This window comes from Typopeltis vanoorti, chromosome 20, assembly GCF_054136105.1.
Source record: "Typopeltis vanoorti isolate ZY-2024b chromosome 20, IOZ_Tvanoo_1.0, whole genome shotgun sequence".
Taxonomy (NCBI): domain Eukaryota; kingdom Metazoa; phylum Arthropoda; class Arachnida; order Uropygi; family Thelyphonidae; genus Typopeltis; species Typopeltis vanoorti.
The window spans coordinates 11,152,431-11,164,562 of NC_143568.1; the positions used below are offsets into that span (position 1 = coordinate 11,152,431).

Consider the following 12,132-nt stretch of genomic DNA (forward strand, 5'->3'; position numbering starts at 1 on the left):
CAGGTGGTCTTGTACAATATACTTGTTATGAATTTTGATTCAATAATAACTATAGTTAATAAGATCAAAATGAAAATGACTATATGTGATTTTTAATTTTAAAATCTACTTTAACAGATTTTATGAGTCACATAAATAAATCAGTAACTTTAAATAATTTAATGTATTTCATCACGCAAATTTCTCCAGTTGCTACTTTCAGTTTCTGATATGTAGATTTTGATCTTACAGGATACCAGGATGTCAGATGGCTGTAAGAAAAAGGAAGCTATTTGATTCCCATCCTTCTCCCAAAGAACCTAAAATACGACGTTCAGATAGTCACAGGAATCTTTCCGCTTCCGAATTAACAAACACTGATTCTGAAGAATCCGAATTAAGACCTGACCTTAGTGAAAATGATTCGTATTTAGAAGACGAAGAAGACGACGAAGAAGAAGAAGAGGAGGAGGAAGAAGACGATAGTGGACAGTTTTCTAAGCTAGAGTGCATCAGTGATACAGTACGGTGCAACATGCTCACAACTTCAAATAATATAGACAACCACAAGGAATGCAACGAAACTCCGACACACGTTTCGTCAACGGCAGGGATAAATAGTTTAGAAATGATGTCAATATGCGACTCAAGAACGTTAGCGGACCATACGAATGGCAATTTCACCGATCTGGTATCCCTAACTCATCCACAAAGCGAAATACGAGACTCTTTAGAGCATATGAATTTTTTATCCCAACCCCAGTGGATATGCAGCGAGGAAGCCGTGGTCAAAGTGGTGGTTCAAGAGGCAGTGGAGGCAGTGAGCATGAAGGCAGAGGAAGATTCTCCGGAAATGGATGAAGATACAAGGCGCATTCAAGAAGCAGAAGCTGCTCTTCGAAGTCTTTCCGGTGATTTTGGACAGTCGGAAACATGTAATTTCTTTGGAGAAGCAGAAGATCGACCATTTTTTGAAAACCTCTTTGAGAAAAAGGACACTGAAAAGGGTGCATCCACGGGAGAGTCCGTAACGAATTCATGGAAGGATGTAGTAACTCTTAGTGCGTCCTCCAGTTCTTGTAGCAGCAGTGAACGTTCTCCACTGCGTTCTCCAATCCTGTCACCTGTGGCGACGATGCGAGAGGATCACAAGGAAGAACAAGAGCCAAGTCCTTACTGCAAAGAAGAGGAACATCTTCCTCTAACTCCAAGTAAAGAATACAGCAACGATGCTCCTCCATGCATTGAAACTAGGCCAATAATTCACAGGAATCATGGGGGAAGGGAAGAAGTTTATGAAGAGTATCATTTTAATCCCCCTCATCCAGGAAGAGGAGATGCTTACGATGTAGAAAACCTACTAAAAATAGAGGAGGAATGCGCAAATATTCAATCTCTTGTCGAATCCAGTGGCTTCGCTGTCGCTGGTGATGATGTAAGTGCTCAAGGACTGGTTCACAATTTCCGGCGTAGCCTCGATGGCACCACGAGGCATCCCCAAGACTCTCTCTCTATGATTACCCGATTGGACGAAAGTTGCTGCAAATCCGCGTGTTCACAGCTCCACTCATCTCCCAGTAACGAATACTCTCCCCATCCATGCGACAACTTGACTGCTGGAAGTAGCGGGTTTCATCCAATCTCTTATCAATCGTCTCCCTCGTGCTCAATGGGAAGCCCTCAGCCAAGGCGATACACCATTCTCGAATTGAAGCTTCAGGAGCCTCCAAAGAGGCCCATGACTTTCGAAGAACACTTGTTGCCCATTCCAGATGACGATAACCCTCTTGTTATCGATGAAAGCAGATTGAGGCCGTTAGATGACGAAGACTCTTGCAGTGAGCCAACATCTAGTCCAACTCCGCTTAGCCACCAGGGTACACCTTACAGCTGCTGTGAAATTAATCCAATGTCTCCGCTCTCTGCGCCAACGCCGCAAACACCATCAGACATTGGAAGAGATGATAGACGATTATTGGACTGCCAGCAATTGTCACCAGATTGTCCGCTAAGAGGTTAGTAGGTTATTTAATTCTCTCCATGATGGAAGAGAGAAATGAATAAAAATATGAAGAGAGTTTGAAATTAGACACAATATTCAATTGAAAATCATAACAACTGAAAATATCTTTCTTGAAGTTTAACATATGATAAAATACTAGTTATTATCTGAAGATTTATTTTTTTTTAATTTTCAGATAATAACTTCAGAAAGTTTAAGAATACTACATGCAATTTTTATACAAATAAATGACATATAACTTCTATCTATACAGAATAGGTAAAAGTTCGCCCTCAATTTTTGATATTTTTTTAAACAAAATCCGTATTCCGCTATGTTTAATTTCACTTTCCTATAATCAAATTTTGCTTTTATCACGAGATGGCGGCATTTGTGTTGGAGAGTTCTGGTCACTCACCTACGCCGACTAAAGAGACCCTCATCTCCAGCGATGACGAAAGTGGACACTAAACTATAATCGATTTCCAAAAGTTGTCTATGAGATGTTCACGTGCCTTCCTTGGAGGAAAAAAGTCACAAATAAACATTCTCCAGCATTGTTGTTGATGTACATGTACTGTATATTACGTTACTTTAAATACGTATTTTTGCGAAATAGAAAAACTTAATGGAGTTGATTAAAGTACGTATGGTCAAAGAATTGAAATATCAACCATAATTAAAACTGAGGAGTAATTAAAGTAAGATACTAAATAATAACGGTCTGAGAATCGGCCAGATCAGAGTAAATTCAAAGCAGTTAAAATCGGCAGATTTAAACCAAAAGGGAAAGATGTCAAGAATTGTGATATAAATTTTCAAATTTCATTATAGTCGACACGCTGAGGGGCTGCAGATAGACAGGAGGACAAATCGGTTTTTTAATTTAAAATAGTTTCTTATGAAAGATGTGTGTATTAACTGCAGTTGCATACCAATGTTAAAAATGTGTTAAAAAAACACGCAAACGTAAACACAAACGATAAATTAACCAAAGATCAGAAACCATGTATATGATCGTTACTCTGCTTTTAATCAAAACTGAAATGTCTCAATAAATTTTAATAAAAATTTTAAATACAAAATTTAGTCAAAGTCTATTCAGCCAAAATATCTGCTCACTCCAAATGAGACTGCAGACGGAACAATCTATAGTGAATTGTTATTATTATTATTATTATTATTATTATTACGAGACAATTCCATGGAGTGCAAGGCATCATAGCAAAACTTAATAGATTTGATGAAATTATGCGTGGTTCGAAAATTGGAATATCAACCATAATTAAATCCGAAGAGTAAGTAGAGTAAAAAAGAGTTTGTAATTTTTTTTTTAAATTCAGTAACGGAATTTAAAAAAAAAAAAGCTCTGTATGATATGGCTCACTCGCCTGCAATTGAAAAGTATATGTTGACCCTTCAATTGCAGGAGAGTTAGCCATATTATACAGAGCTAGGAGTGGTTATATTATTATTATTATTATTACTATTCTTCTCTAACGCCTTATACGTGTAGACATCTTTGCACATGCTTGTGGGTCAAAACCGGACCCACAAGCATGTGCTCCCATAGTTTCCCTGACTCTCTGTGTTAGGTCTTATACCAGTTATTAGTTTTTCAAGACTCTTGATATATATACTATGATGAGAAAAGTATTTAGACACCTGTGGTCAAAAAATGTGTTTCTTTCATTATATTTCTAGTTCCGAGTGGGACCAACTTTGCCCTGAATGAGAAACCACCTTTCGGGGCATGCTTTCAACCAATTTCTGATACGCCGCAACAAGAATATTCTTCAATTTCTCGCACAAAGTTACCCCATTGCTGGTGCAGATGACAGCTGCTATGGTCTGGAGCGAATGCGGCGTTCTAATTCGTCCCAAATATGTTCAATGGAGTTTGAGGTCTGACTCTGAGCCGGTCGGTCAGTCCAACACTTCAACGTTGTTTTGTGAAAACCAGTCTCGGATACGCAGTGCAGTATGGCATAGAACGCTGTAGTGCTGAAACACGCAAGAATCACTGCCGAAGTATATACTTCCACAGATTCGGAATTATGACGTTGTCCAGGTAGTCATCAGACGCCATGGTTTTGATCATGTCCACCAATGGGCCAAGCCCCATCCAAAAGAAACACCCCAATACTATTACCGATTCTGCACCAAACTCGACATTTGAAATGATGCGGTCATGACGGAACCGTTCCCTGGGTAATCTCGAGATCTAAACATGACCATCAGAGTGACACATTTGCACTTTTCCAATCATCTACGGCGAAGGAACCTTGTGAAAGACACCAGTCCAAACGTGTTTTGGCGTTGAAGGAAGGAAGCGAATGTGTGGCTTGTTCGCAGACGCTCTGTCGTGGACTGCGGACCTCGCAGTCAACCTGAAAAATGCTGCAGGGCATTTTGTCGGCAGAGAGTTGCATGCCTTATACAGGTTGACTGCGAGGTCCGACGCTGATTAGGTTCTGAATGCTCGAACATTCCGAGACAAAGCTCGTCGATCTCATTCAGTGAGTGTCGGTGGCCCCCCCCCAAGGCATTTTCATGTAGTGGTAGCACCATCAACTTTTCATCTATGAAGGTCATAAGCAACGGTGATACACTGAGACGGGTAGCAGTGTCACGGACAGAAAGACCACTGATGTGACACCCAACTGCTGTCCCAATTTGAAATTCTGTCGGTACATAGTAATTGCTTTTTTTCTGTCAAACAATAGGTGCCAGCACGCATTCTCAGGAAATGTTGAAAATTAAAACGATACCGCATCCGTATGTCACTGTTAATAAAGGTGCCTATACGCCGTACCGCTGCATACCGTCCCAAAAAAAGCACTGCTAATTGTATACTTTTTTTGCTTCATGTTACAGGACGCCACAGAACGCAGTCGTAAGGTGGCGACTGCGAGCAAATGGCTGCGAGTTAAGATATTTGCTCTTACGATGGAACGACCTGCGAATTGAAATCCCGTCTGATACGTAGGGAAGCTTTGCCAGGGATTTTAAACTGAAGGGGTGTCCGTGATTTTCCTGCAGGAAACTTGGTTTTTCATTCCTACAAACAGCTCAATACAGAACACAAATCACACACTAAATCACATGATTTTTCATATTCCAGAATATCTTTATTGGTGAATTGTCTTATAGGGAAGTTTTCTCAATTTTATCACAAACTATGAAGACCCTTCCAGAGAACGATGGTGCAAAATATGAGAAGAATTGCATATCAGTTAATGGTAAAAGGCTTATAAAGAATCAGAGTTCCTGCGCTATCTCTCCTAGCATTACAAAACAAAAAAACAATAAAAGTTTAGAGATGCACACGTGTGTAGCAAATCTCGTGAAGATTGTGGTTGCAATTGTTTCTGAACTCTGACCGAAAAAAAAAAAAAATAACACTATGAGGACAGTGTGTAATGTCCCTTAATTGCATGTATTTACTCTGATCGGTATTAAATCGGAATGGAAAACCCGAATTTTCTGGAGGACATGACGAATATTAGTTAGTTGTTTTGTTTTTCAAATATAGTTGGTGAATTTCAGATGAAAGTGGTAGAATTTTCTGTTCCATAAACATACAATCGGTGGATTGCACACAACTGACAGACAATATTCTAAGCTCGTGGCGTTAGCTTCCCCCACGTTAAATATGAACAACTCAGTCTAACATCCCTGAAAGTCCACATAAACTGAATTTCTATTCGAAATCTAGAGTTCTCCAAACTTGCTGAATTCTCTTAATTTCCATCACAATAATCCTAAAATTCAAGAGGCAAAAATATTACTAGGGACTCCTCGGCAACGGCCTTGGTATGCTACCTTCGTCTTCACTTTTTATATTATTCACACCTTAACCACTCGATCAACGAGGCCAGTGAATTAGAAGTCTGTATATTATTCAAATGTCATTGTAATTGATGTAATTCAACGGTTATTGAAGGTATTAATACATGCACGAAGTTAATATTTTCAATAATTTATATATTATATGGCAGAGCAGATAAAATATTCTAAATTGTTACAGAGGAATGGTTGTTTACAAAACTACTTTTAAATAAGATGTTGTTCCTAAGTTTCAATGCACATTTTGTGAATGTTTTTCGTCTGGAGATGGATTTCATCACCTGTTACAGTTATTTTCAAGGCACTTGAGGATTTCAAGATTATCTAACGCTTCACCTGCCCACGGTAGTAATATTAATGTTAATGCACCATATGCTAAGGCTTTTCGATAACAATACACGAGTTTATAGTTTTGATACGAAAATGATGGGTTATATTGTTTACAAGTCGTATGTTTGTCTCATATGTTAATAAAAGATTTTCGTGAGTGTTTTGTCGTCAAATTAAAATCTAATTCCTAAATATGCTGGTCTTAACTAAATTCGGCAGTAGATATAAAATGTGTATATGTATCATTTTAATAACGGTTTTATTATTTTATTATTTTTGAAAATGTCTCCATTCCAGTTTAATTTTAAGAAATGAAAGAAATGCATCCCTGGAAATGACTTGATATATTAGTCACTACATGGTGCTGCCATCTAGTGCGTTTTCTTTGAATTGAATGTGTTTTACATAGAATAATTTCGCTCTTTTAATTTTGAGGTTATATTTTAATAAAATGGTTGGTCAATGCCATTAAAGAAGTGATAACCTTACTGGAAAGTGAAGAAAAACTGGTTTATTGTCCTTTTTAAAAATCACTTTTGTATAAATAGGCGTTTTCTTTTTAAATTTAGCTCTTAGAATAAATTATAGGGAAAATTGTGCTAAGCTTGCATCAACTTTTTAAGGAAGTGAACATACTTGTATTTAATAGCGTATTTAGTGTTTGAGTGTTATTGGAGAAGAAATGCTAGACTGTACACTTCTCTTTCGTAATACACAATCGTTATTCTAGAGCAATGGTGTCCAACATCGGCTAGGGGGGATGCTAAATTACCTCGACAAGCAAACTCCTCTCCTTAAAACAGTTATAAAGCATTATCGGCTAATAAAAATCAAGATTTTTTGATTCTAAGTGAATAATATTAAAATAAACTAACGGAGTTATGCTATTACATTATTGCAATATCCTTTACAGAATGATAAACTATTATAAAGCAATGTGCCGTGTTTTCTTTACTTTTTACAAATTATCGGTTTGATTTGGTTAGGTTGGTTGAAATTAAGATCAAAGTAATCAATGCTACGAGACCAGAGTCTTATGTCTGTTATTCTTGCATATATATTAATCTTGAGTCTATATATATACTGTGTTGAGTCTATATATATATACATGATATTTTTGCGTTCGACAAGTAGTTTTTTCTCTTTATGGACTTTTATGGACGCTACGGTGTTTTGTTGTTAAATACCATGATAATAAGTATATTTCTTTCTTTCTTTTTTTTTTCTGTGCATATAAAGCAGTCTATTCCTTTGATGAGTCTGCAGTGTATTCTTTACATTATCCATTCAAATATTCTGCTGGGAACATTTCCGATAAATTTTATAATTTATGACATTACAATTAAATAATTACCGTTAATTATTTAAGTAACGATGCAAAAGATTAAGAACCTTGCTCCCTGAATGAGATAAACGGTAAGTAAACAACCCACCAGATGGTTTTAAAGTTATTATTTCGGGAACTGCCGACCATACAGACTAACACTTAGATATGGAAAAGAGGACACCGCCTTTTTAAACTGTTTATCAACGGACTTAACTAAAAGTAGATGAGTAGGTTAGTCATGGATTGCATGTTGGATAATATGATAATAATCAGTGGCGGCTCGTGGCTTGAAATCGCGGGGGTGCTGCAACTTTCGAAATATACATACACACTGTAAGTACAGTGAATACGTGTTTGGATAAAATATAAAAATTATGGTAAAAATTTAAAAAAAAATTAAACATGAAAAAATATTGTTTATTATCGATAAAATTATACAGTTTAGTATAATTCAAAATTACTTAAAAATAAAATCCATTCCTTTAATTGTAATTAAAGGAATGGATTTACAATTTTTGGACATTACAATTTTACAATTAATGTCCAAATATATAAAGAGACGGAGTAAACACGATAAGCACTACGAACACTCTACTATTGCGCAAACTGCATATAAACAACAGTGGAACTGCGCGACGGACAGTGCCGCATTACGCTAATAACTCGCATCTCACTATGACGTGCATATGCTTTCGTGCGTAGCAATATGACACTGTGGTAAATACGGTTTAGCGTCCTTCGCCCTGCTAAGTGCTATAAGATGGATTTTTATTATTTTTTATACAAAACAAGAGAATTGTATAGGATTGTTGATGATAAAATTAAATATTACAAGCAAATATAAATAAATTAATAAATATATTTACATATCGAGAAAAACTGGGAGGTGCTGCGGTTCCGCAATGCCTATGCACGAGCCGCCCCTGAAAATAATATAATCATGAGATGCGTATATTTGATAAAACGCACGTTCCTAAACCAACGGCTATAATTTCATATCTCTCGTGGTAAAAAGAACACTGCTTATATAATTCTGTACTCCCATCTATTAAACTAGAAACAACAATAAAATCTATTGGAAAATGAATGGCATTAGAAATGAATCCAAAGTTAAAAAGAAGGAAGATATTTTGATGAAATTGGATTTGAAGACCTGAAAGTTATGCTTTTTAGGAAGTACACAAGAGGGAATCGGACAACTACAGAAGGAACAAATTAAGAAAAAGAAACTTTTATTCTGTATGTTCGACAACAGAATTTGAAATAAAGATCAACGTATTTCCTTTAAAGAGTTGTAGTTCGTTATTTACATTTAACGTCGCTGAATGCCGTGTGGTCACCCCTAGACCCAACAGGGTATTAGTGAAGTCTTTGGTGGAACAAGTGATAGGGTCACAGATGCTCTTTCCACACCGAATTAGTAAGACAGTCATAAACATCCATGCCCATGGTGGGATTCGAACCCGCGGTCTATTGGCTGGAGAAAAGAAAATTAGTTTATTCAAAGACCTGATTTAGTAAAATACACGGGTTTCAGTAAATTAAGAAACATAAGAAATCACGATAACTCATGATATAAATCACAATAAAACTGTATGATGAATTTTTATGAAATTCTGTGAAAAAACATTATGATATGTGAAACACCCACCAAAATTGTAAATGAATAGTTTAAGTCAGTAACAAATGGGTACATTAAAACAAAGGTCAACAACCAAAGGTCAAAATGAGATTTCAAAGTGTCTCAATAAGGAATTTTGTCACCGCTGAAGGCAATGAATATTCACAAAGATGTTTCATACTGTTTATAATGATGTCCAGGAGCTCGGTTGGTAATAGCAACCACTGCTCCTACAGAACTCTCCTAAGTCACTCCAGGTTTGGGGGAGGGAGGTTGAGAGCAGCAACAAGTCTACTAACAGTATCCCAGATGTGATCAAAAGTAAGGTCAGAAGACTTGGCTGACCAGTTCATATGTACGATATATTCTTGAAGATTTTGGTCCACGAGCTTCACTCGATGAAGACGAGCATTATCATCTTGTAGAATAAATGTCGCTCGTATCGCACGTGCATTTTTCCCGAGTTATCGTGATTTTTCGGTTTCTTCTTTAATTCATGATAACCAGTGCACATTCTCAAACACCAGTGTACATCTCACGCAACTTATTAACACTGGCCTTAATATCAATGTAGTATGAATTTTAGAATTTAACTGTGTGTTTTTTTTTCAGCTTATTAAGACAATTCTCTTTCGCGTAAAATGTGATGAGCATTTTCTTTTTACTATGTTACTAAAAACAATAATAATGGCGATGTGTGAACTAATTCTATTGGCGAACTACTCCAATTGGGAATTAATTGAAATCCTACCTTTTGTAGAATCGTATTTGAGGAATAAATTAACTTTTTTCTTTACTAACTACGAAGATGAAATGCGCTAATTTGGATTGCTTCTTTCGTTCCTAAAAAAATATATAACATTAAATATCTTACGGATCTCCTGCATATAAAATCAACTCACATAAAAGCATTTATTATTTACTTGACATTGTGAAATGTCATGAAAATACAGCATTTCATTTGAAGGATACATTTAGATAATTTAATTCGATTTAATAATTCACAGTATAGTATTCTTAATTGAGCCTTAATACTATCCTTAGCTATTTCGCATCTGCTCTATATATAGAAAGGCATCACAATAAAGAAGTCAAGAGAGACATTTAAGAAACATTCACAAAGTTTTGCTAAATAAATAATTTTCGTATATTAAGCTGTCTTCTCTCGCTGTAATATAAAGCTCAATATCTACACATGTCCAAATCATTAATGTAATTATTTACAATTAAAGAGAGACCGAATGATGAAAACAATGTAGATGCTCATAAGTTGTGTCGACATTGTTTTCATCATATATATACCAAAGTTTAAATTATCAACAGATTATTCATATTTGAGTGAATTCTCGGACTAGCTGCATTGTTGTTCTCGTGTACGAGGACGTGGTCTCGCGACCGCCATAGCTGCTGAACAGAGGAGTAACAATCAATTGTGGCTGAGGTTGACATTAAGATGATCTTCGTATCGACGAAAATCTCAGACATTTCATCTACGGTAAAACCAGAGCCACAGCCTTATCCAGTGATGTTCTTAATTCTGATCCAGATGACCATCAATTCACTACACACTCAGTAAACTGTGATAAATCTGAAATCATATATAAATGCTATGATGATCCTGAAAGAAAAATCTTTGAATCAACAGAAATTGCATAAATTCTGTTACCTTAAATGTCAACCTCAACCACAACGTTTCTTATTGTCACTCCTCTGCTATCCAGCTATGGCGGTCGCGAGACCACGTCTTCGCGCACAAGAACAACGCAGCTAGTCCGAGAATTCATTCAAATATGAACAATACGTTGATAATTTAAACTTTGGTAGATGTACTCAAGTAATATGTTTTTATGTCTTTTTTTTTTTGCCTTTCTGTGTAATGCACCTGATGAAGTCTTTCAGAAAGACGAAACTAGTGGTGCCTTTAGAAATAAATTAATTATTTTCTATTTTATCATGCGGCTATAGTGATATAAGTTATTAATATGTGTTAATACGCGCGCGTGCGCGCGCGCGCGCGCGCGTGTGTGTGTGTGTGTGTGTGTGTTAAATGTTTTAAATGTTCCTTTTCTCTATGTAGACTAGTTTCAAATCATATATATATGATATATATAATATACTGAATACTCTGTTATCGAAACCATTTGCTTTATATTTTTCAAGAGTTCCTCTTGTGCATAAAAGAGTACAATTTAATGCGATGTAATAAAAGTAATCGAAAATACAATTTATATCTCTCCCCATAAACATCTCAACTTTTGGTTATTATATGCCTAGAAAAGAGGTGTGACGTAAAAGGAACTCGTTTGTTTTGAACCACTTAGAATAATCCTCTTTTACAATAATAATTTTACATTCCATTTCCAGTACGTTTGTTTTTCATTTCTCTGGATAACTTTAGATTCTGAATATCTTAAACAACTTTTTCATTCAATCGTTTCTTTTACAGTGCTAATGTAATGCCAAGAGACATCGGGTACATAGAGTTTGACACCACCTCTGGAACCCTTCATCTCTCCAAAGAATTGTATCAACCCAATGCACAAGTTTTATTCAGTAAATTTCTCATGTTTACACAAAGTGAAATTATCTAAACAAAGACAGGACGCAAAAGATAAATAAGTAACAAGTACTTCTTTATTCATAATCACTAGCTGCGTGTATTTCTTATAAATATAGGAATGGGAACGAGAGTATGCTAATATTTTTGACAGAATTATATATTTGCTGGAAAACAAAAGGAACTTGGAATATTATGATTTTTATCGGATGGATAAAGTAAGCATTAACATTCAATAGAAGAATTATAATATTTTAAGGCTTTGATTAATTAGAATAAATGTCAATAACAGAAGTTGCTAAGTCAATAACTGCGTGTGCCCCCCGGCCTGTTTATCGTTTAGGAAGATAAAGTAAAATGCACGATCACCGACTAAGACTAGCTGACTTGTTTCTTGATGAAAATACTTTCAATTATTCCTCAATTATTTCAATTATTATGGTTAGTGCCATAGGTTTTTCGAGCTA

The 12,132-nt window shown here is 35.9% G+C and overlaps 1 protein-coding gene across 1 annotated transcript in view; it reads left to right on the top strand.

Moving 5' to 3' along the window:
• Positions 1–247: 247 nt before the first annotated feature.
• The window catches only part of LOC150095225 (myelin transcription factor 1-like), a 171,412-nt gene continuing 159,527 nt past the window's right edge, over positions 248–12,132 (top strand). Inside the window, 2 exon segments of the mRNA XM_090410624.1 lie at positions 248–1,832; positions 1,941–1,994. Coding sequence (XP_090266750.1) covers positions 248–1,832; positions 1,941–1,994 — 1,639 coding nt within the window.